Source organism: Pecten maximus, chromosome 19, assembly GCF_902652985.1.
Source record: "Pecten maximus chromosome 19, xPecMax1.1, whole genome shotgun sequence".
Taxonomy (NCBI): Eukaryota; Metazoa; Mollusca; class Bivalvia; order Pectinida; family Pectinidae; genus Pecten; species Pecten maximus.
The window spans coordinates 14,731,703-14,759,052 of NC_047033.1; the positions used below are offsets into that span (position 1 = coordinate 14,731,703).

The following is a 27,350-nucleotide window of genomic DNA, read 5'->3' on the forward strand; positions in this document are numbered from 1 at the left end:
AGAATTAACATGTTTCAAAGTCCACGAAGATAACATACGTAACAGACGCGTGATGCCGTTTTATATGTTTTACTTGATGTTTATCTTGTGTTTATTTACAGACATTTACAGATTTTATTCACTTAATCAGTTTTCTTGTTATTCTATTTCTAACGCCAAAAAGCGGTCGAAAGTCTACCAGGAATTTAATATCAAATTAACATCGTGTACAATAACTTGTTGTTTACATTATCATTTTAAGGGGCCTCATTCAGCTTGTGTACGGTTATGTGTATTTGTTATCGGGCCTTATGAACAATGGCCGTGTCGTTATCTCGGAACAAGTGTTTTCTTAACAATGGTTAGGTCGGTAAAGTCAGTGGTAGGTAAAGTCATGTTTCACTGTATACTCCCTATTCGACAATGCTAAAGAGGCAGCTATTCTGGAGGATTAGCTTGCTTGGCCTCAGGAAATAGACCTTGTTGGGGGACAAGAAGATTGCTATATCCCTCGACCCAATATTATAACAGTATAAAATAATAAGATATATATAAACTGGTTACCCGATATAGCATTTTATTAATGATTTTTGATTTCTGATACATGATTTGGTAATAATTTGCTAAAACGGCAATTAAACAAATTAAGCAATTAATTTGCATATATAATGCATTTTTTTCAAAAAATAAACATAATTACACAGTTATAGGTATGTTATGAAACTAAATACCTTGACTAAACACCAGTCAAGCACTGCCGTACCTATGGGTAAGAGTCTACATATTTACCTGTTTTCCTACGTATTACCCTGACTGGAGTATAGCATATCAGCCTTCTCTTCTAGTACATTTCTATCGTTTAATGTATATCCATAATCTCCAGTGGAAGTAAAATCTTCCCTCAATGACTTGGAACAAGTTTGAACCATTTTTTTTCATACTGATTGCACAAAAGACGCTAACTAGAAAAACACCTTTAATTAGACATTAACCAGGACCACACCTCAGTAGGAGATTTAATTCTTAGCTCTTTTCTCCATACAAATTCTCCAAAATGGTCCCCATGGAATGTCTGTTATACATCGCATAGTTTGTCATTTCTTGTGTTTCCCACTTCTGACACCATGTAACGTTTGTCTTAGCAACCTTTATAGCCTTACCAACGTTAGACATACAACACAACTGATCAGCTTCAGGTCCATAATCTTGTATTCTGAGGTTCCATGTGCTCTACCCAATACATGGTGACGTCACAACAACACGTGCACCAATACACAATGCGGTGCGTTCGATTGAATATACATTAATGAGATATCGTTACAGCTGCCATAGTTGATCTATGTTACCAGGATTCAAATCGGAAATCGAAACTTGAGTTTTTCATTTTCTCGTTATATACTTTATCAAAGTGTTCATTTTGAGCAACTGTGAAGTAATTTTTCCAGTCTCCGACTTCACCTGAAATGAATAAAACATTTATGTTTATGCAAATTAGTCATATCAATGATAATAGAAACTGTATGACAAAAACAGGGAATACGGTTACCGGTATGTTAACGAAAACGTAGCTTACAACACAAGTACAAAAAGGGGAAAAGGATATTCATAGTTATGGACACAATAGAAAAAGTACAGGGTTACTACGTCTAGATGTTTAGCAAAGGAATAATTTTCTTTGTCGACGATGCCAACCACATAAACACATATGTATAGATTCAACATCAATACAATGCAAGAAGTTCTCTTTGATGACGACCATCTTGTACATACCTTTTCTGTAGATAGGGATGGTTTTAGATTTGGGCAATTCGTTCCAAAGATCGGATTGCGTAAACGTCTTTGTGGCTTCTGTTGCCATGTTCCGGAACGTACACTTTTCAGTTACCTTGTCCAGGAAGCCCGGTCCAAACGACACACCAAGGAACAACGCTAACTTTTGCACGTGTGATCTTAGGTCCTAGATCCAAAGGTAAATAATAACATTTTTTATTTTTGAAACCTTTGTCGAAAACTGTGACAGTTCAATACTTCTTATCACATTACACAGAAGCATATCTTTTAACAGGTTTTAAAAGTCAAAACAACGTCATTGTCCAAAGCATTACATCACAATCGATTTCTGACAGGTAGAACCAATGAAAAAGTAAATACAGATGTACAGATGTAACCAGAAAGTTGTGACAGTGGTGATCTAGCTAGTCACTTGCTACCGACTCAGCTAGAGGTATGTCGCAGTCGTAAACCATCTAGTCATTTGTTACTGACTCAGACAGAGGTATGCCACAGTGGTGAACCTTCTAATCACTTGTTACTGACTCAGCTAGAGGTATGTCACAGTGGAGAATCATCTAGTCACTTGTTACTGACTCAACTAGAGGTATGTCACAGCGGTGAACTATCTAGTCACTTGTTACTGACTCAGCTAGAGGTACAGTTGAGTGTAGACTAAAGGTTACACCCAAGTGCACTCCGAGTGCACTCCATTTGGACTTGGAGTGCACTCCGTTTGGACTCCAGGTAAACTTGGAGTGCACTCCAAGTGGACTCCGAGTCTACCTGGAGTCCTATAAGACACCATGCCTACCCCAGTTCTTTAATCAGATTATATCATATATATATATTAAATAATTGATGCTTTTAATATAATTTACATATAAATAAATAGATTTTTACAAATTACTTTTGTTCTGTTAATATCACTATTAACATTTGTTTAGTCTACTAGGAATATTTCTTTTATTGTTAATACATGGTAATAATGCCTACATGTTAAATTTATATTTATTAAGATCCATAAAAGACAGTTATACAATTTATGCTTTAATCAGGTTTCTATGAAAGTTAATTGCTTATTATTTCATATGTAAGTAAATTGTATTTCAGTTTTATTAAGGAATTGAAAATTATTTCAATTAGAATATTTATTACTGTACATATATCATGACTGTAAGGAAGTTCAGATAATATATCTATATTACGTTATTGATTATTCAAAATATTGAAAGTTTACAGTATTTAATGAATTATGTGTTTTTTTATAGTAATTATAAAATGAACAATCCTTTTAGTTGATATATAATAGGTTATATATTTAAATGTATCATTAGAAAAATATACATTTACAACTGTACATATTCACGAGCATTACCTAGTTAAATTAATGTTCTGACATAACGTACACACAAGTATGTAGTTCTGTACTACCCATAATGAATGACAGTATCTGTTTAATTGCTATTATTATTGGCCATGCATGACTGACTCTGGCCTGACACCCCTGATACTGTGCCAGGTGAGTTTTAGGAGCCAGCTACAGGTACTGTCCTGAGTTCACAGAAATACCTGTGTCAATACTGTCACTGTATGGCTTCAAATGATGAAGCTGTCACAGTGTTATAACCTCAGGCCAATTAACACAACAGTAAGATTATCTCCTGACTTGAAGGAAAGGATTGTAGCTCTCCATTTGAGAGGCCTTAATCAGACCAAAATTACATGTATAAACTAAATACCAGTGTAATTAAGGTGGAAATATCAAGATAAGTTGTAAAACCATTAACAAATTGGTTAACAGGTTTAAGAAGACAAACTCTATTGAAATGAAGTCATTCTTTACTGAAATTAGAAAGTAAAATAAGTTGTTTCTTATTACATTGTAACCTGTCTAAACCGTAAGTCCTTGAGACCAAACGTATTGGCTGGTTTATGCAGGTGTCCGGTTATGTAGAGGTACAATGTTGAATGATATAAGTTCAAAAAAAATTAATGCAAATCAAATTAAGAAATGATGCAGTTCTTATCTTGTAATATTCAAAAATATAAAGACATTGCTTTAAAAAATTAATTGTAAAGAAAGAGATTAAAGTAAAAAAAAAAAAAAAAAATCAGTGTAATTCAAAATGGTATAATGAATGTAAATTCACCATTTCCCAAAAACCAACCTATAGCTTTATACCCGTAATTAGTACACATTGTTCTCATCCAGGAAATAAGATTATAGAGCCTGAGGTAAAATTTGCCTCAGGGCAGTTGGACACGGCAACCTATGTACCATTTACCTGTAAAACTGACCTGTTGGAACTACATCGTTTTCTATCCCATTCTGTCAATAGCTATCATAATATGTGTCACTCATACATTGTATGTAACAGATACAGGTCATGAATGTACAATGGTTGTTCAAGCCAATTATAAAATCATAAAGTTAAATGTTCAAACTTTAAAAAAATAAGGCCCGCTGCAGTTGGTGTATGGAATGTTTGATAAGTATTTACTTAACTCAAACATGAACATTATATTAATCTATGTTGATTTACATATTGACCTCTAATACTCTATACATGTTTCCATTATAATATCAAAGACAAAGTAATAGTACCAGTTTGAAATAAAAAAAAATTCAAATATTTTTTTTTCTATAAATGACTTATAACTGTTTTAATAATACTGTAATAGGAATGGACAATCATATAATTTCAAAAGTGTCAGATATCGACCGTCACAAGTATGTACCTTTATTTCTATAAGACCTTGATAAAGGTTAGCCGGAGTTTCCTCTGGCCCTGACACCATAATACACCAGACATGGTGTGTGTCAGGGCCAGAGGAAACGGGGGCTAGGTAAAGGTAAGGTGTGATGACCAGTTTCCATCTAACAATTAAGGGGCTCTTTATCTAGTTAGATGACCGTGTGTACACCTGTCCAGATCTTCACACCTTACGAGGTAAACTTGGAGGAAGGGGTCATTATTGGGGTCAGTGTAAGTCTGTCTTTTCTCCACACCCCTGTAATCACGCTTGATATACAGGTAAATATTGACCTGGAAGTTGGGGGGAGGGGGGGGGGGAGGATGTATCTGATATAACTGTTAAAAGAACTCCATGTATAACCTGGATTTAATGAGGCAGGCATAACAAAAAAAGTTGGTTTACCAAATAGAAATGTAAGTCTGATGTTAAACTGTAAATCAAAATTAGACATTAGATCCAGAATATGCTATCCAGGTGATAAAAAAAACAACTTTCTTTTTTATTGTATGTTAAGATAAATATAAACTGTTGGAAGAAAAGTATTTGAAATATATTAAAAACAGTACTTAGTACTTCGAGTACAAGTTATGTCCAGTACACAATCAAACTCTACATTTTGAGAGACCACAAACAACTTGCCAAATTTATATACATTTTTGTTTATTGCCAATTTTCTACTAATTGATGTGGCTTGTTAAAACTCTTCAAATCAAAGGAATGCTATCATACATTTTTCAACGAAGTGCCAGATCTATTCATTTTATGTAGGGTTTAACCAACGAAAAATGAACCAACAAAATAATGAGATGATATATACAAAGATAAAACAGTAACACATATCTAATTGTTACATGTTAAGGAGTCTAAATGTATAAGAGTATATATATATCTATAAACATTATGTATATATGTACTTGGTTACAGGTACATGTGATACATGTGGTCCCAGGTAGGATTGGAGCCTGATAGGACTCCAGGTAAACTTGGAGTGCACTCCGAGTGCACTCCAAGTTTACCTGGAGTCCAAACGGAGTGCACTCCGAGTCCAAACGGAGTGCACTCGGAGTGCACTTTGTGTAACCTTTAGTCTACACTCAACTGTATGTCACAGTGGTGAACCATCTAGTCACTTGTTACTGACTCAGCTTAAGGTATGTCACAGTGTTGAACTATCTTGTCACTTGTTACTGACTCAGACAGATGTATGTCACAGTGTGAACCATCCTGTCACTTGTTACTGACTCAGCTAGAGGTGTGTCACAGTGGTGAACCATCTAGTCTCTTGTAAGTGATTCAGCTAGAGGTATGTCACAGTGGAGAATCATCTAGTCACTTGTTACTGACTCAACTAGAGGTATGTCACAGCGGTGAACTATCTAGTCACTTGTTACTGACTCGGCTAGAGGTATGTCACAGTGCTGAACCATCCTGTCACTTGTTACTGACTCAGTTAGAGGTATGTCACATTGGTGAACCATCTAGTTACTTGTTAATGACTCGGCTAGAGGTATGTAACATTGATGAACCATCTAGTCACTTGTTACTGACTCAACTAGATGTATGTCACAGTGGTGAACCATCTAGTCACTTGTTACTGACTCAGCTAGAGGTATGTCACAGTGGAAAATAATCTAGTCACTTGTTACTGACTTACCTAGAGGTATGTCACAGTAGTGGACCATCTAGTCACTTGTTACTGACTCAGCTAGAGGTATGTCACAGTAGTAAACCATCTAGTCACTTGTTACTGACTCAGCTAGAGGTATGTCACAGTGATGAACCGTCTAGTCGCTTGTTACTGACTCGGCTAGAGGTATGTCACAGTGGTGAATCATCTAGTCAGTTGTTACTGATTCAACTAGAGGTATGCCATAGTTATAAACCATCTAGTCACTAGTTATTGATTCAACTAGAGGTATGTCATAGTTATAAACCATCAAGTCACTAGTTACTGACTCATCAAGAAGTATGTCACAGTGGTAGACCATCTAGTCACTTCTTACTGACTCGGCCAGAGGTGTGTCACAGTGGTGAGCCATCAAGTCACTTCTTACTGACTCTGACAGATGTATGTCACAGGGGTGAACCATCTAGTCACCTGTTACTGACTCGGACAGGTGTATGTCACAGTGATGAACCATCTGGTAACTGTTTTACTGACAGATCTAGGGTGAATTCGTTCAATATGCTGAAAACAGTATTCATCTTCATAACATAATAATAAATTAAGCCTTATAAAATACATTCTAAACAAATCTGATAGCAGAAATGTAATGAAATATAAAAAGGTCAAAACATCGTCTTCAAAGTTGATTTCCGTTATCCTTTGAACCTCGATCTTACCTGTATCATATCTTCGTACATAAGGTACATTATATTATTCCCCTGGTGCTCCCTCCTCACGTTATCCCAATTCTGTATGTATTCAAACCAGAAACCGCAGAAAACTAAACAATGAAACTCGTACATTGTCATAAGTCAAAATGGAATATCCAATTAAAATCATAAATTTTATGGGGAACACGATAGTCATAAAAAATCATTATCTGATTTGTATCGTCTTTCGAGAATTTTCCTTTTTATCAATGACTTTTTGTGTTTTCGAAATGTCCATGCTTTGCTCAAAACATCGGGATTTCCATGGCAGACGTCGATCGTGTTTACCTTACGCCAAAGGTCTTTGGCATTCTCAAACTATATGTAACACTTTTGATTTATTTATAATAATTAACTTCTCACTGTTTGCTTTGTGATAAGATAGATTTATATCTAACAAACTTGCTGATATGAGTTATTTTTTGTCTCAACAGGTACTTACTTTGGCCTTTCATGTGTAATTCGAGAAGACCTTTCCACGTGAATTGGTACCTACTGAGGAAGTCTGGGTGATCCATTATCTTCCCGAATGCATATAGTGACGACATGACATCTTTTAGATTCCGAAATATTGCAACGACCTTGCCTTTCCCCTCTTTGACTTGTTTGGGCATGAAGTCAAAGGTCATGTGACTGGCAAAGACTCTGGGGGACGGGAGGTTATCAATCGTCTCCATGTCGGTAAAGTCTAAAAATGTGGGCGATCCGCGGTAGATTGTCTCCCCTGTACGAAGCATGCTGGCTAGAGTAAATGTCCAATGGGTTCCTGAAGAAAGTTTTAGTTCAAGAGTCAAGAAATTTTAATTAAAATTGTATATTAGGATAACATAGATCTAGTAACATTAGCGCTGATAAGCAATTTTTTAGGTTCTCTATTCCAAAGTAATCCTGTAGGGTACTTAACTCGTATACGTTATATAGGTAAACCAGACATCCTGTAGGGTACTTAACTCGTATACGTTATACCAGTAAACCCACACAGGGGTGGACGTCCTTAACAGACCAGCCATACACACACAGGGGAGGCCGTCCTTAACAGACCAACCATACACACACAAGGGAGGCCGTCCTTAAAAGTCTTAACATGCCCACACTGGGGAGGCCGTCCTTAACAGACTAACCATACCTACACGGGGAGGCCGTCCTTAACAAACTAACCATACCCACACGGGGAGGCCGTCCTTAACAGATTAACCATACCCACACGGGGAGGCCGTCCTTAACAGACTAACCATACCCACACAGGGGAGGCCGTCCTTAACAGATTAACCATACCCACACAGGGAGAGGCCGTCCTTAACAGATTAACCATACCCACACAGGAGAGGCCGTCCTTAACAGATTAACCATACCCACACAGGGAGGCCGTCCTTAACAGATTAACCATACCCACACAGAGGAGGCCGTCCTTAACAGACTAATCATACCCACACAGGAGAGGCCGTCCTTAACAGATTAACCATACCCACACAGGAGAGGCCGTCCTTAACAGACTAACCATACCCACACAGGAGAGGCCGTCCTTAAAAGGCTAACCATACCCACACAGATGAGGCTGTCCCTAAAAGAGCATAGCCGTTGAATGGACATTAAACAATACGAAACGAAAACATACCACACAGACGAGGCCTTCCCTGAAACAACATAGGTGTTGACAGGACATTAAACAAATCAAAAGCTCTTACTATGATTGAATCCAACAGTTATAACTTGGCTTACGATGGGTCTTGCTGTTGACATGCAATGTGTTTAGCTGCAGGTAAATTCAAAATAACATACGAAATATGCATGGTTAATCGGATTACAATAAGCTCAATGTATCACATATATTGAACAAAATAACCATGCCGTTATGTTTGAAAAAATTCAAAGCACACAACAAAAGTAATGGTTTGACCATATTTGGTTTTATACTATATACGCATAAGCACTGTAAACACTTATTCTAGTTTGACCTCGACTTGCATATGGCGGTTTGGAATGATATCACAAATGTATGGCATATTGGAAGGCTTTTCAAACGTCAAAAATGCTGTCATTAGACATTATTAAGAATTCTGAACATGGCAAAAAGTCTGTGTTAAAAGAAAAAGTGTTCAGCCGCTGAGATTGAGGTAAAAGATGTATATTTTTGAAAAATGCCCCAAACTCCACATTTTAACTATTTGCCGTGAAAACACACTTCTTGATCCAGAAAGTACTTAGAATTAGTTTAGCATTTACAAGTTATGTCTCTTTGATTGAAAATGATTTGGTGTTTTCCACTATTGACGTCTAGATAAAAGGTGTGCTTTATTTGGAATCTATGATGCGGGATGCTATGGTGTGCTGTTTTTTTTTTAAACTTTCGACAGATTGTGAGGTTACACTGTTTGTTTGTCAGTATTGTTGTGATTAATACAATGTAAAATAATATAATCGAAAATGTAAATCATCGCTGTCAGAAATTACTGAAGAATTACTGGGAATTGTAACGATAAGAAATGACATATGGTGTATTCAGTAAGTCGCAATCGTCTGTTATGGTTCTCATAGCATCTCATATACAATTTAGGTCGAGTTGTCCTATTTAAATATAACGTGTTCAAGAGCCCATATGATACGGAATGATGTATAACCGAAGGTTTACTAATTTTCTGTTGGAATTAAACAATGCTGGTATCTAGAATATTTTTCATTGGAATCAAGTGGTGTTTGCATGAGAATGGAGGATTAATCGAGCAGTAAATATTATACCGTAAACTGGTGAAGCTCAATAAGTATATTGTAAGTCAAGTTACATTGTATGTCAATTGGAAGTTAAATTGTAAGAAAAGTGACATTGTAAGTTAGGTTACACTACAAAACAAGTTACATTGTAGTTCAACTTACTTGTAAGTCAAGTATACATGTTTATTTCAATTTGTTACAGTCATTTACTACGACGTTATGAAATCAATTGCCATGCACTTGATAAAGTCTCTGGTGATTTTATAATCGCCTAGGCATATTGCAGGTACAATCACATGTATTAATAGTACTAGCGAGCAAGAGCAGGTTTATTGATTGAAAATCTTCCCTTGATATTGTATTGGTGTTATATAACTCACACCCGTCATTTGCTTTTCAATGATAAACAAAATAAGTGTATATACGTACATAACGCCAAACCTGGCCAACAAATGCCCCTTTTGCGTGCTTAGACGTTTGTGAACATAACAGCATGGTTAGTGTTCATGCTTGGTTATTTGTGTGACTTATACCTGCTACATCCTCCCACAATACAGAAGTAACGTTTAGTATCGACAGCAAATTATTGGTGATTTTTATAAACTGCATGTCCAGATAATCATTTTGATATGCTTCATGAAAAGATTGATGCAAATTTGTAGATACTTAGTATTCGTTTTGAAAATTCAAATTGACTATCCTATATAAATGACCTTGAAGCAATGCGAAAAACCCAAACTAGCTTGTTTATAACAATGTGTGTGTCGGAAATACTTAAAGATACAAATTTACATAAAATCACACATGTTTTAGTGATGTTTATCATTCATAGGGAGTTTCACTGATTTTCCCACCTGTATTGCATTTTGTCTATATCAGCGAAAGTTTTTGTTTTCTTTCTAATAAGTCTACATTTGTGTTGTCAGGCCTCGCGTCTTCAGAGGTCCATGTCTGTGACTTTCACTGGCAATAATGTGTTATCAGTTCTGGTACTTGTATAACAAAAGAAGTATATAACAAAAGGTGTATATAACAAAAGACATATATAACAAAAGGTGTATATAACGGCTCTCTGCTGTATATTAGGCAAACTGCAATACTGTCCGGAATTATGTGAAGCTTTATACTTTGCTTTGCCGAAGCGAAGTCAAATTTTAAGAAATCATAAAATATGGCTTTCTGCTTATCAAAAAGCACAATCGTGGGCATTGCATACGAATAACGTCCAGAATTGTCTGCACTGGAAATACTAAACTAATTCAAGTGACATTTTGATGGAAACACTACTGTCCAGAGCCAAAATTCACGAACCTGCCAAGAATACACCAATTAATTTGTGAAGAATTGAGACATGCTTCCAGACTAGGATAAATATTGATTTTATATGATAAGCTATCTATCAATCGAATATACCTAACCTGACTTTGGGTACGAGAGTATGAATGTGTCATCTTCCCTGACGTTCATCACATCTATTGCAGCAAGATGATCCTTGACATTTCCAACGAAGCGATGAATATAGTACCTGTCATCATACTTTTTCAGTTTCAGAAAACTCCCGTCGTCGTTTCGTACTTCCACTAACTGCGCCATCTTTATGATGAATTATCAGTCTGTTCAACAGATGTATCAGACTACACTTACCTATTACAAATCATATACGATGGCCTTGTGTCGCCGTAAACATCTCAATATTAACTTTTTACGACAGTATTTTATCAAAGACTCGCATGTGAGTAGCATATTTACATATGAATTAAGTACTGTAATAGATATTTAGTACATCACGTGATAAAATACTGACTTCCCATTTTCTTCACAAATGTAGACTATGTACCATGGTGCCATTCGCTTCCGGGCACTACCAAAATTGGTAATGAACCTATTGTTACGTCATTGCTACTGTAAATATATATTTATTTTGATTGTAAATGGGCTTTCTTTACATAGTATACTGCGTTACGCAGAACCAAGACGACCATATATTTACAGAATCGGGCAAAGCAGGGCTGCTTATATGTACTGATTTTTTTTATCATCGCACATCGATGTTAATCTGGTCATGGACATTATGCATAAATTTAGTTGCTATATTGGGTACAACATGGGTAGGTAAATGAAATGCATTGACAATAAATCTGGTGAATTTGATGATTAATACAAAATTCGCAGTCAACTTTGAAATGTTCTATGTGATATATTTTGGCTAATTCCCAGCTACCGTCAATAAGAGACTCCTCGGAATTAATGCATCTGTGCGTTCACATTCTTTCACGTTTATCATTATTAGATCATTATTATTGTCCTATTTTACTACACGTTACGTGTTAAATCGAGTGATGATCTTGATTTTGACCCATTTATTTATTCATTTTATTGTTTAGTTATTATGTTGTTTATTTTCCATGATTGTGTGTCCCTATCTACTTACTGTATCATACAGACATTTTATAGTGCTATCTTGACCGTTTCAGATTCTTTGGTGACTTGCTATATGTGAGAAGGATTGGACATCACGCTACGCCTATTAAGTCCTTTCCAAATTATTACAATTAAATTAATGTTTATATGTGCTAATCTGCTGTGGTATCCACCTACTATCACAAATAAGGCGAGATAACTCTAAATTAATATGAGTATTATAGAAATTCATTAAATCAATTATCATCATACCATTGGTGCAGATAAACTGATGAGCTAGCACGTACGGATTATGTTGGAAACTGTGTATCAACACATCGACCATCTACCTAACAGAGATGCATGACAGTTCATCAGTAACTCTGCATATTATGGTATTTCATATTAGGAGAGTTTTAATTTGTGGGATAAATTTTACTCAATGTCTGGAGTTCTCTCTTAAGTAATATAATAAGAATAGTTCGATTATAAATCATTATTATAATGTAAAAAAACAAACATTGCTGTCACATAACAATATTCATCCAGTCTGGTCTATCAAAAATTAATATCAATATTGTTAGTTTTAATTTACATCATTATATAAAATAACTTTATTACGTCACTCAAGCAGTAGTTGAAGTTTTATATTATGTTAATGTTTAAGTATTTGTGAGGAATATATCATATCAAATTTGGTATATATATTCAGTAATAATTTGAGGAAAAGACTTACCAGTATTAGTGGTACACAATACACACCCATTCAGAAGAATGTGTAGATTATAGTGATCATGATTACCTAGTTGTGATATACTTTGATGCAACTGTCTCCTAGAGTAAGTATAAGTGGACATTCAAATATACAGTGTTGTGTATTTTCATTTTCATGATTACATCTTCATGCCGCTGATTAACTCTGGTGACCACTGTAAAGATCAGAGTTAAGGTTACAGGTGACCACTGTAAAGATAAGAGTTTAGGTTACAGGTGACCACTGTAAAGATCAGAGTTAAGGTTACAGGTGACCACTGTAAAGATCAGAGTTAAGGTTACAGGTGACCACTGTAAAGATCAGAGTTTAGGTTACAGGTGACCACTGTAAAGATCAGAGTTAAGGTTACAGGTGACCACTGTAAAGATCAGAGTTAAGGTTACAGGTGACCACTGTAAAGATCAGAGTTAAGATTACAGGTGACCACTGTAAAGATCAGAGTTAAGGTTACAGGTGACTACTGTAAAGATCAGAGTTTACGTTACAGGTGACCACTGTAAAGATCAGAGTTTACGTTACAGGTGACCACTGTAAAGATCAGAGTTTAGGTTACAGGTGACCACTGTAAAGATCAGAGTTTACGTTACAGGTGACCACTGTAAAGATCAGAGTTTAGGTTACAGGTGGCCACTGTAAAGATCAGAGTTTAGGTTACAGGTGACCACTGTAAAGATCAGAGTTTAGGTTACAGGTGACCACTGTAAAGATCAGAGTTTAGGTTACATGTGGCCACTGTAAAGATCAGAGTTTAGGTTACAGGTGACCACTGTAAAGATCAGAGTTTAGGTTACAGGTGGCCACTGTAAAGATCAGAGTTAAGGTTACAGGTGACCACTGTAAAGATCAGAGTTAAGGTTACAGGTGACTACTGTAAAGATAAGAGTTTATGTTACTAGCATTATATTTAGAGCTGACAAAGTAGCATGTTATATTTCTTAAGTTCAAGATATTTAAATGTATTGGTAGTTTGTACTAAGATATCATCTTGAGAATTTTCAAAACAAAATTTAACTTGTTCTAAAGAATTAATGTTTGTGGTATTAAATGGAAATAGATTTTTCTAATCTCTGATAGTTGACGAGGAAAAACTGTTAGCATAATGTTCTGTTCTACATAGTGGGGGATTAAATACTCAGTTATTTCTCAACGGAAACATAGCATTTTCATTCTCATTAATGAAGGGTTCGACAATATCTCTTAGATATTTAGGACTTTTATCGTTTAAAATTTTGTACATTAGTACTAGTTTATGCTGTTTTCGCCTGGAACTAAGAGGTTTAATACGAGTGTCTACATAAAGCTTATTGTGTGATATCCCTCGTCTTAATCCTGTCATTAATGTTTGTGTCTCTAATTGAATTGACTCTAGAGAATTTTATATTAACTGTTGCCCCATACTACATCCCCATATTCTAATATTGGCCTTATAAATGATTATATATTGTCCTGAGACTTTTTCTTTAAACTTTTTGTTTCAGCATTCTCACAATCCTTATTCTTTTGAAGGCATGATCATAATATAGTTAATAAGGTGAGTCCATTTGCTATTACTACGGAAAATTAGTTCTCTTTTTCTCGAAAAAAAAAGAAATAAAACTTCTGTTTTCAGTGGATTGAAAATTGATATCCAATTTTGTTGCCCATATGCTAATATTGCTTAAATCATTTGTAAGTTTCAATGCAATTTCATTTTAATTATAATCAATGATATCATAGAGGTAATTTCTTTCCATTGATCGGATGGTGGCTTCTGTTGGTTGCCATATTTCGGAACACTTTTCAGTCACCGTGTCCAGGTAGTCCGGTCCGAAAGACACCCAAAGGAACATCGCCAACTTTTGCACATGGGAACGTAGGTCCTGCATCCCAGATGTATTATATAACAATCGGGGATTATTTCTATCCATATATGCACTTTCTTTGTTAACATGTGATACAATAGTGAAGGGCCTTGGTACTTTTGTTACTCAGCTAGAAGTATGAAGCCCCTTGGCTCTTGTTTCCGACTCAGCCAAAAAAAGGCAATAAGGATGAAGCGTCAAGCTACGCGTCAGTAATGCTTTCCAGAAGTGAAAGATATATTCACTAGCTCTGCTAGTAGTATATCACAGTGGTGAAACATATAGTTTAGCTAGAGGCATATCACCGCGATGACGTTTTTATCACCACTACCATCAAAACAAGTCATTATATAAAATTCATTATGAACAAAATATCCATTAGTAAAAGGAATATTATAAATAGAGGATCTGACGACGAGTTCAATAACTTACATATTAATATATATAAATTATTGAAAGATTTTAAAGAAATTGCATATAAGCTAGCTACAAGTGTAAGATTAAATTTATCACATATCAATTTTCATTTTGATTTGTTTTTGTTTATATGTAAGACAGGCGAAAGCCGGCTCGGGTGGGACGTTTCAGTCCAACCAGACAATCATGTGACGTCACAAATTTATTATGACGTCACAACAGTGTTATTGCACATGTGCCGTACGGTATTGGTGGCATGGGCGTATAACAGGGCAGAACGGGCCAGTTATGTTATAAACGGTTATACAATATTATAGTATTTCATGAAACTTGATTTCTCTTTTCTGTCAGACCTGTAGCTAACCTGTACCATATCTTCATAGATGAGGTACATCACATTGTTCCCCCTATGTTCCGTCCTCACTTTATCCCAATTCTGTATGTAATCAAACCAGGAACCGTAACAAACTTTAAAAAAAAAACTTTATTTCGTATCAATTAACAAATACTTCTTGATATGCAAAATTTGAAGAAAAATATCTAAATATATACATTTTAATAGGAACGCTATATCCAAAAAGGGCAATGTTCAAATGGTTTTTATGTTCTTTCGGAAACATTCCGTTTTAAACATCTTCTTTCTCTTATTTCAATATTCTTTTATTTTTATGTTATGGCTTTCACAGGAAAATTGTAGTCTTCTTGACAGATATCGAATGCTGTACTAAACCAAAGTCATGGTCACTATCAAAACTTCCCTCATATACGATTGGTATTTATGCTACGGTCAAGCTATCCTTTGATATACTCACACATTTTTTCAAGTTAAATAGAATATCTAGTTAAAATAATATACGTATATTTCAAGGAAAACACAATAGCAATAAAAGATCATATTTTCTAATTTCTAATTTTCCTTTCCATCAATGCCTTTCTCTTTTTCGAAATATCTCTGCCTTGTTTATAATATCGGAGTTTCCGTTACATATGTTGACCGTGTTTAGCTGACACTAGATACATTCTTAAACATGTAAAATGTTTAGAATAGACCATTTAATTGTAAAATTTGAATTATGCTTCCAGATAAAGAATAAAAACTTATTTCAAATTGATCAGCTAATTATCAATTGTATATAATCATAGCAAACAGATAATAACGTGTTCCATTGTTAGCAGACAATCTAGGGTAAATACACTAATTTCGAACACGAACAAAACATCTTCAAACGAACCTGACTTTGGGTACGAGAGTGTGAATATTTCATCATCTCTAACATCCATCGCATCTATTGCAGCAAGATGATTTTTGACATTTCCAACGAAATGAGCCGTATAGTACCTGTCATCATATTTAAGAATTTTCATAAAACTTCCGTCCTCGCTTCGTACCTCGACTGGCTCCGCTATCTCTATTACATGAGTGTTCTCAACGGTTTTACCACATTTTTATCTTTTGATGTACATCTATGTACGGTAGCCTTCAGGGAGTATAAATTGTGACAATAATCAAGTGGACCAAATTTGTTTGTTTGTTCTTGTTGTTTTATTTTTGTGGTTGAACGGTGGGCTTGTTTTTTTTTTTGTAGAATTATGCCTCTTTTTCCCCAGACTCAGCAGTGGAATCTTTTTTTCTAAAATTCACCTTTCTTGACACGTTCAGAGTTCTTAATAGGATCTGATAAGAGCATGTTTGATGTTTGAAACGTCTCCCATTCTGCCATATTTTGTGTGGTGTTTTTCACGCCAGTCATTTGCATATGAAGATCAGAATGGAACCAATGGGCATGCATTTAGAACGTCAAATCGGATGAAGCCAATGCTGCTATTGTGTGCTATTGGCACCTGTAAGCGTAACGCTTAGTTACATTGTGCAATATGTGTGATCCGAGTTAGCTGTGTTTCATTTTGTTCCATTGCACCAGAATAGTGTTTTACAACAGATATCACTGAATCCGCTATAAAGATGACTATGAACTATCCTTGTCGGTTTAAGTTTCAGATTGGAAGCAGTGAAACGGACCGGTCTATGCGCTGGTGGTTGTGTCATTGTGCAAAACACCACTCTTATAGCTATGGATGGCATGCGAATGACATCCAGTATGTTGTTCAACGAGGTAGTCGCCGACCTATTCAAGTAGACCCCGACTCAAAATGACTTTGTCTATCCACGGAGCGATGAACCAAGCAAACAAACAAATAAGTGTTGATATCATATATTCGGTGACGTATTATTACTGGCGTTGAGCCCTATCTGAGGACGACAAAAGTACTACCTTGACGATTTTTTATTGTATTGAATGTACTGACACAAACAGCTCCTGCTACGGTTGCGGTGATTGGCTGTACTTGAAGAAGTCAGAGTCTGAATTAAAATGTTAACAGTATCGCAAAATGAAGCATAAATCCGGCACATGACTTTGTAATCACACATATCTACATTGATCAAATTAACGAGAGAAGTATAGATTTGAAACATTCTATGTGATATACTTAAGGCTAATCCCGACTGACATAAACAGGACCTCTCTGATAAAAGTCATCTCTTCACGCTGGTCATAAGTATCTATGTGCCTTCACGTTCTGTTGACCTTGATTCGATTTGTGTGAATGCCTAGTGAATCTAGTCATCGGGTTCCATTCATTGGGTCGAGATAGTTGATAGTTGTAGATCGGTAGATCGCTTGATATTGAAACATGGCAGCTCAAGCGAAAATCTATGTAAACCTGTTAATCAGCAGAATAAACTCACGTTTTGTATTTGACGTAGCAGAAATTATTTATGCCACACCCAGGCCATGAAAAAGAGTTCAAATCAAAAGAAATTAAAACGCTCCGTCCGGACAAAATTTAGTTATCATGCATAATGCAGATGCGGAATGCAGATGCAGAAGAAAAAACAACTATAGATGTAGCTTTAGCGCAATAAAGCGAATGACCCTATCACTATGAGCTGTTTTCGTTATCTTAGCAAATATTTATTCGATTGAAAAGAGCATGCACAATGTTCACATATAGGCATGTTACGGTTGAAATCACCATAGTAACGCATGTGCAACCTAACGGGGTTATAGAGTAAGTACAAGTGTTTTTTCCTGTGTTACCTATCATAGGTTCGACTCTCAGGATAACCACTTTTAACATGTACTTGTTTTCTTTTCATCTTGTAAATGATTTATTGTTCTCTTCAAGTGTTTTATCTGTTTACAGGGGAAAAAACAACACTTTTTAAACTCTGACATGACAGCCAAGTTATAATTCAAACTAAGAATAAATTCAGCGATTGCAAAATATAAACAAGATATGAATATGCATAGAGATTCATCTAGATGTATAAGGAGAAGGAAGCTATGTATTCCAGTAGAGAAAGTGTCTTCTTCTTCACCCGCCATATAAATCTGTCAAATCTGGGTTAAGTCACAATTTCAAATGACAGTTAGTGTGGTGACAGATCAGGGTACCATCAATAGCATGCAACGTGCTTGCTAGGGATAGTTATATAGTGTGTAATAGATAAAAACATTTTTAAATTATAGCAAAACATGTGATGTTTTCTACTCAGTAAAATTAGGCTATGCTAGATCGCTATGTAGACACTAATTAACAAAATATTTACAAAGAGATAAGGTACAGTTTTTCAAAAATAAAGGAATAAAGATGACATAGATAAAACATACCATAACTGGTCAATTTTATTTACTTGATATCATGGCTATAACATATAGAATCGCACAGCTTTAAAAGTGAGAGCTGTACAAAAGGCATACACGTGAAGATGGAAAATCTCAAATAAAGAATTAAAATGCATTATATAGTTGTTTCGCCTGTGATTTACTCGTCACTCGTGTCAAGGGCATCACACATCTGTTTGGTCATTCTAGGACTCGTCACTAATGTTGTGGACATCACTTAGCAGCCTGGTCCTCCCTCGTAATTTGATAGCCACAGTATGTATGTCATTCAATACATTCTCCTAATTAACCCCTATTCCTTGATTGAATGTCTGTAGAGCATTATTCGCCGCCATTTCAGTTACTTCTATATATTGGCTATCATACTTGTTCTGTGTTGCCAGGAAACTTGTTATTCAAATCGGAAATCGAAACTTGAGTTTTTCATTTTTTCGTTATATACTCTATCAAAGTGTTCATTTTGAGCAACTGTGAAGTTATTTTTCCAGTCCCCGACTTCACCTGAAACAAGTAATCCATTCATATTAACATAATGGAGCGGTGCCAGGATAACATTTCAAAGTTAACAGTCTATGGTAGATATAAGAACAAAAGTATAATATAATTAGTTCTACCTAAAAAAAAGATAAAGCAAAGGTAACATATTATCAAAATATTGATTAACATGGACATCATGAAAATACAAGGATAATAGGAGCGGTGCAGGAAAGAAATCCAAATTATCAAAGTATTACAAGAAATTCCCTTTAAAACGACCGATTGATACACACATTTCCTGTAGAAATTCAAATCTCAGTGTATAATCAAACATCAACACTTTAACACGACCGATTCTAAACTTTTCTGCATAGCTTAAAATATCCATGTATAATAAGAAATTCCCTTGAACACGACCAATACAAACCTTTCCTGTAGATAGGAAGTGTTTTATCTTTGGTAAATTCTTTCCACTGCTCGGATGGTGTAAACGTCTTTGTGGCTTCTGTAGCCATGTTCCGAAACGTACACCTTTTAGTCACAGTGTCCAGGAATTCCGTTTCAAAAGACACCCCGAGGAACAGCGCCAACCTTTGCACTTGGGAACGTAGGTCCTACATCCAATGTAAAATGTTATATATCAGTCACTATTGTTTACTATATAGTCGCTTGATACTAACTTGATTAAATATATGCGACAGACGTGAAGGGTCATGATATTTGTTTCTGAGATGGGCAATGGTTATTGAGCGTCGAGTCACTCGGTATCTGACAGCGGTGATTTTTTTAAGTGATATGTTAGAGGCATATCACAGTGGTGAACCATCTTGTCACTTGTTACTGACTCATCTAGAGGTATGTCACAGAGATGAACCATCTAGTCACTTGTTACTGACTCAGCTAGAGGTATATCACAGTGGTGGACCATCTAGTCACTTGTTACTGACTCAGCTAGAGGTATGTCACTGTGGTGAACCATCTAGTCATTTGTTACTGACTCATCTAGAGGTATGTCACAGTGATGAACAATCTAGTCATTTGTTACCGACTAAGCTTGAGGTATGTCACAGTGGTGAACCATCTAGTCACTTGTTACTGACTCAGACAGATGTATGTCACAGTGGTGAACAATCTAGTCACCTGTTACTGACTCAGAGGTGTGTCACAGTGATGAACAATCTAGTCATTTGTTACCGACTAAGCTTGAGGTATGTCACAGTGGTGAACCATCTAGTCACTTGTTACTGACTCAGCTTGAGGTATGTCACAGTGGTGAACCATCTAGTCACTTGTTACTGACTCAGCTAGAGGTATGTCACAGTGGTGAACTATCTAGTCACATATTACTGACTCAGCTAGAGGTATGTCACAGTGGTGAACTATCTAGTCACTTGTTACTGACACAGCTAGAGGTATGTCACAGTGGTGAACTATCTAGTCACTTGTTACTGACTCAGCTACAGGTATATCACAGTGGGGAACCATCTAGTCACTTGTTACTGACTCAGCTTGAGGTATGTCACAGTGGTGAACCATCTAGTCACTTGTTACTGACTCAGCTAGAGGTATGTCACAGTGGTGAACTATCTAGTCACATATTACTGACTCAGCTAGAGGTATGTCACAGTGGTGAACCATCTAGTCACTTGTTACTGACTCAGCTAGAGGTATGTCACAGTGGTGAACTATCTAGTCACTTGTTACTGACTCAGCTACAGGTATATCACAGTGGTGAACCATCTAGTCACTTGTTACTGACTCAGCTAGAGGTATGTCACAGTGGTGAACTATCTAGTCACTTGTTACTGACTCAGCTTAAGGTATATCACAGTGGTGAACCATCTAGTCACTTGTTACTGACTCAGCTAGAGGTATGTCACAGTGGTGAATCATCTAGTCACTTGTTACTGACTCAGCTAGAGGTATGTCACAGTGGTGAACCATCTAGTCACTTGTTACTGACTCGGCTACAGGTATGTCACAGTGGATAATCACCTAGTCACATGTTACTGACTCTGCTAGAGGTTTGTCACAGTGATGATCCATCTAGTCACTTGTTACTAACTAAGCTAGAATTATGTCACAATGGAGAACCGTTCAGTCTTTTGTTACTGACTCAGCCAGGTATGTCGAAGTGGTAAATTATCTATTCACTTGTTACTGACTCAGCCACAGGTATGTTACATTGGTGAACCATCTAGCCACTTGTTACTGACTCAACTAGAAGTATGTTATAGCTGTAAAACATCTAGTGACTTGTTTTGACTCAGTTTGAGGTATGTCACAGTAGTGGACCATCTAGTTACTTGTTACGGACTCAGCTAAAGACATGTTACAGTGGTGAACCATCAAGACACTTGTTACTGACTCAGTTCGAATTATGTCACAGTGGTAAACAATCTAATCACTTGTAACTGACTACGCCTACCTGTATCAAATCTTCATAGATGAAGTACATTACATTATTCCCCTTGTGCTCTCTCCTCACTTTATCCCAGTTTTTCATGTATTCAAACCAGGAACCGTAGTAAACTATTGAACAGAATGTGTTCTACTTAATATTTAACGTATTACAATTCAAAACGTAAAATTTGATGGAAGAAAATTTACATTAAGAAATCACAACATAAATTGCGGTTCTCAAAAAGAGATATATTTACATGTGCCCTTGATGAAATAAATATACATTTATTTATTTATTTATTTATTTATTTATTTATTTATTATTATTTATTTTTTTAGCGGGAGGGGGGGGGGGGGGGGTCATTTTGAATGCATACCAAGGCCATCTTCGTCTTATTGATACTTACTCTTGCCTTCTATGTAAAATTCGAGAAGGCCCTCCCATGTGTTGTGACATCTGAAGAAATCTTTATGATCCACTTTCTTCAGGAATGCGTAAAGTGACGATATGACATCTTTTGGATTACGAAATATTGCAACGACTTTGCCCTTCCCCTCTTTGACCTGTTTTGGCATCAATTCAAAGGCAATGTGAGTCGCGAAGACTCTTGGAGACGGGAGCTTATCAATCGTTTCCATGTCGGTATAGTCTAAAAACGTGGGCGATCCGCGGTAGGCTGTCTCCCCTGTACGAAGCATGAAGGCTAGGGTAAATGCCCAATGGGTTCCTACAAAATTGTTTTAAATATAATAATCTAAATAGAATAACTATAATTATGTTTAAATGAACGATGATAATGGAATGATCTGTCCGTAAAATCTAGACAAGTCCACTACCCCGGGAATGCCAGAACCAGAAAAAGAACATGTAATTAGTCAAACAAGACTGCTACTAGGACATGGCGGAACCACAAAACACACACATAATGGGTCAGACCGTCTGCCACTCGGAAATTTCGGAACCATAAAAGACACGTGGACGGGCTAGACAAGGCTGTTACCCTGTTACTGTTCTCAATACTAAGCTTTCTGACAATTCTGTTATTTATGCATTTATTACTTTGCCTATTCTAAGTTCCCGGTTTTCATTAACAAAAGTGTAATGCTTTACGGGTATATGTGAAAATTCATATTTTCAAATCACAGTTTTCATAAACTATGGCAGTTTTAAGAGATCACAAAATGAGTATCTTTCTTCTTTTTTAAAGTGCAATCATTTCAAGTGCTGTTTATACGATACCACTTACATCATGCATTTCTCGCACTAGAAATATTAGAAAATCTTTGCTATTCTCCAGTGTCATCGTTACTATTCAGATTGAAAACCACAACAGATTCGCTATCATAATATAGCCATGCCCAAAATATACCAATTCAGGTGTAAGAACTGAGTCAAGCTTCAAGAATAGGGAGAAAATATGAAATCATGTAGTAAGGTGGTAAGGTAATAAGGGATTTATATATACCCACCCTGTCGATAATATGGTATAGTGTTGGAAGGATATTTAAGGTAGATTCAGAGATCTCAAACAAGCCCAATACATCTATATACAAACCTGACTTAGGGTATGCCATTATGAATGTGTCATCTTCCCTGACATCCATTGCATCTATTGCAGCAAGATGATCCTTGACGTTTCCAACGAAATGGGTCACATAATACCTGTCATCATACTTAAGCAATTTCATTAAGCTCCCGTCCTCGCTTCGAAACTCCACTGGCTCCGCCATCTTTAAATGAGCCTTCGTAATGGTTGTACAAGATAACATAGTTTAAAAAGAATATGTACATTGATATATGGTAGCCTCGAGTAGACGTAAAATATGTCGAGAATGACTTCAGATTTGAAAACAGCGTTTTCATAGACTTATTGCGCAAATACTCACAAGAAGAAAGCACTTTTAACTATACATTTGTAGTGGATGCAGTAACACCTTCAATACCGCTTTGCCAACAGTACTAGGTCCATTAAACGTAGCCGTTGATAAACTTGTCTCATTTCATAACCAGTAACACTAATGCAGATTATGCGAAAAGAGTATCCTATTTTAACCAGTAAACAACCTTTTCAAACACGATTAAATTAGTTCAGCGTATCTCCTCTTCTACCTTTGCTTCAATCCAATATTATTTTCTTTATTTTACGTTGGATTTCCTGTCTATGTATCACTTGCGAGTTCAAGAAAGACTAAACAGCTGTATGTTGCAATTCAATATTGAATATATCTGCAGTATATTAAATTACATTTAAAACATTACCTTTCTGGTGTATGTGTCCGTTATATAACCTTACTATCGAACACATAGTTTACAAAAGGGTAAATCAAATGTGACACGTAGGAATACAAGCCGGACCGGTGCATGCATGCGCAAATAGTGTGAATGCTCAATGACTATTATCGATTTTGTTTTGACTTTATTTCCAATCAAATAACAAAAATATAATGATGAAAAATAAAATGTTTGAAATATGCTACAGAAATCGAATAAAAACGATGTTATCTGGAACTACATTTTGTTGATTCCTGTAGCTGACAACCTTTCCCGCCAAATTTGGAATCAGCTTTTTTGACATTTCATTAATTGTTCAGCTGTTACGTCTATTTGTATTACGCCGAAAAATGAATGCTGATTGAAGCTTCAAATAGCATTAGATAAAAACACAGGTTAAAGTATAAAAATCAGGCATAGTTTTGTTTTCTTTAGTTAACTGGTGTATAAACTGCATTTAAAAAAAAAGATGTTTCAACATGGCGCACTAACGAGCTCTATTTCAAATATCTGTAAAACAAAAGTTTACACACCAGTAAACGATAAAAATAAGAATAATTCCTTAAACAAATAAGCTTTAGTTTTTATCCAAAAGGCTATAACCGGGCAAAAATATAAACAAAAAATAATTCTAATGGATACCTATGACGAAGAACAAAGAGAGTAAGAGTTTATTTTTCGGTACGATACACATCTGGTATAATCACCAGACTATAATCATCCACACGGAACGTATTCATATTGACTATATAAATAACTATTAACTTAAAATAGTATATAAGATAAGCCTATGGCTAATCTCAGCTGTCGTAGATATGTCCTCCCTGTTATCATTTTTTTACACTGGTCACAAGTATCTCTGCTACGACACGTTACGTTATCGAAATCTCCAACGACCTTGAATCGGCTTATGTGAATGCATATTGTTATCTAGTCATTGGCTTACAAACACTGGGTCATATAGACGTGAAGTAGTTGCAGCTATAAGTAGGACGATTGAATGTGTCGTTATAACTGGATAGTACAAGATAAAATCTACTTCGTTTATTTAAAATTACTTTAGCCATCGCACTATTATCAGAAGGATAAAAACACTTTTAGTATTTTTCTAATAAAGCAAAACTTGTTTATATTAGATTTGAATCAAAAGATATTGAATTCTGTTTTGCTAGGTCCGGACGAGATTCAGCGTTTTAAGGCTTTCTAGGGGCTAATGAGCAGACAGACACAATCAGCAAGAAAAATGACAACTTTCGAAGTAGCTTTAGCGTAATAAAGCCAATGACGCTATCACTAAATGTAGATTAGCTCTGTTTGTTATCTTAGACCAAGATTCATTAGATTAAAAAATTTTAAAAAGGGGGGGGGGGGATCACATATAGGTATGTAACGGTTTGAAATTTCCAACATAATAAGCAACTTGCACGCTTAAAGAGCTTTGTATGAATAAGTAATAGTGTTATCTGTGCTCTGTGTCACCTGTCAAGGTCTATAAGCTTGACCTTTCACCGTTGTCCGCGTAATATATTGTCCAACCAGAATGATGCTTGTGTTATGTTACCATAATTACATTGTATCACAGGGTTAATTTGATTACAATATGATCCGGACATTACGGTCCGAGTTTTAGTATGATCCGGACATTGCGGTCTAGACGTTAGTCGTACCCTTTGGCAATCTTAGAGGAAGTTTGCAATGGCGTGCTCCGGCACTGTACACATTTCATGTCAAAGGAAACTTTAGGTCCCCCACAGGGTGAGTTTATTCCCTGCCCATATCAATTCTTGCCGATCGAACATTTATTGCATTGATTATATGATTGTCAACATTAGTCTGTAAAAGATATGATCTGTATGTGTGTTCGAAATGTCAGTCATATGAACTGTCTGTCATTCAGTGAAGCACATGGTCCGTGCCATCTAGTCATGTTTAGGATCTATATATGTCAGTATTATTTCGTATATTAGTTTATTAATATGTCTTATGTAAATTCTACTCAGCGACAGTGTAGGAATAAGACATCAGACGAATTATAGTTGTATTTTGGTCAGAAAGCGATTAGGTCAATTCGTCCTATTATTACTTACCTTGGGCAAAACGTCCTATTAGTCATTTGAGTTAATTATATCTATAAATGTGTTTTAAACTATTGTTGTTACTCTGTCCATCCATGAATACTCCAAAGATAGTGTATATATATCCAGCAAAGAAATCTAGTCAGTTTATTAAGTGATATTTGTGTTAAATATCCGATTATTGCTCAAAATCAGTTTTGTATTCGAATATCAGTGAAAGAAAGGCATATCTTAGACATAATGGTTTGCATAGTGACAGCGTGTACATCTGTATCATATTCTCATTGTGTTTTCATTTTCATATGTTGTAGTCTTTTACCTTCCTCCGGGGAGTTTTGTGGAATAAAGTCGTATAACATCACAGCTTGTGTGATCATACGATTACATATTAAAACAGTGTAGCCGATGTCCAAATAAGGAGGATATGTATATGCTTACTGTATTTAAAAGGTGCATAAACTTATCGAGTGTCATAACGAAATTAGTTTAACTATCAGAGGAACCCCTTTTATTTTTCGTCCATGCCCTTGTTTCTTTTTGTCGTTGTTTCTTTGAATAACTCCTTAGTGAACATTGTCCAGGTATGTTCATCTTCATCTGCAGAAGTTATCGGCGAACAAATATATAGTTTCCCAAAGGAGCCGATAAAAATCTCTGGACAACATTTTTGTTTCCTTAAATACTAGGTAATTTGTTACATGGATACAAACAACAAAGAAAACTCACATCATTACGAAATCATCATTCAAAACTCAAAATCAATTAAGCGAGTGCAGAATGTAAATAACAAAGTTTTGCATGAAGACTCCTTCAAAAGATTTTTTTTTTTATAAGATCAGGTGTTCAAGAAGAGTAAGCGTCATATGCTTCAACCGCCATAAAATCTGGGTCAAATCCGGGATTAGTGACAATCTAAAATGATAGTGTGGCGATAGTTCAGCCTCAGGCATGACCAACTACATGCAACGTACTTGCTACGGGCAGTTATACAATGTGTACCGAAACTTGTTTTATTTTTAAAATGCTTAATTTAAATAGACAAAAATATTGGTCCATCAGTACATTAGTATATGTATAGACAGACAGCCAAATATTTACCAGACATGAATTAATCTAGGTTATCTAATTTATATCGACCACATGTCTGTTGACCATCTTGAGTGCCGGGGGCATAATATTAAATACCTGGCGTTAACATGTATTATCTAACTATATTACGTAAATGTCTACATCACCATGCCACGTGGATTACTGGACATGTGTATCTTTAGTATTTAAGGACCACATATTAAGCAGTGCATGGCAGTAGTCGAGGGGCGGTCAACGGGCCACTCCAAGACAATGTCCTGGGCTTTCAGCCCAGGATAAGTTTTTACACTACTGTATGAACTATGTTTGTATGTTTAC

General features: G+C 35.9%; 2 protein-coding genes and 1 long non-coding RNA gene across 3 annotated transcripts; 1 reads left to right on the forward strand and 2 right to left on the reverse strand.

The window, feature by feature from the left end:
• Window positions 1-1,321: 1,321 nt before the first annotated feature.
• On the reverse strand, window positions 1,322-11,187 carry LOC117317429 (sulfotransferase 1A2-like). The gene is made up of 5 exons (XM_033872239.1): window positions 11,013-11,187; window positions 7,328-7,651; window positions 6,853-6,956; window positions 1,750-1,936; window positions 1,322-1,437 (listed from the first exon to the last, which is right to left on the reverse strand). Exons 1-5 carry the CDS (start codon window positions 11,185-11,187, stop codon window positions 1,322-1,324), a joined length of 906 nt encoding a protein of 301 aa, XP_033728130.1.
• Window positions 11,188-18,692: 7,505 nt separating this feature from the next.
• On the reverse strand, window positions 18,693-23,342 carry LOC117317905 (sulfotransferase 1A1-like). The gene is made up of 5 exons (XM_033872873.1): window positions 23,153-23,342; window positions 22,004-22,324; window positions 21,622-21,725; window positions 19,621-19,807; window positions 18,693-19,217 (listed from the first exon to the last, which is right to left on the reverse strand). Exons 1-5 carry the CDS (start codon window positions 23,325-23,327, stop codon window positions 19,108-19,110), a joined length of 897 nt encoding a protein of 298 aa, XP_033728764.1. The 5' UTR covers window positions 23,328-23,342; the 3' UTR covers window positions 18,693-19,107.
• Window positions 23,343-25,424: 2,082 nt separating this feature from the next.
• LOC117317252 lies at window positions 25,425-26,306 on the forward strand. Its single transcript, XR_004530153.1, has 2 exons — window positions 25,425-25,623; window positions 26,255-26,306. It is a non-coding gene; the product is annotated as an uncharacterized LOC117317252 (long non-coding RNA).
• Window positions 26,307-27,350: the final 1,044 nt, after the last annotated feature.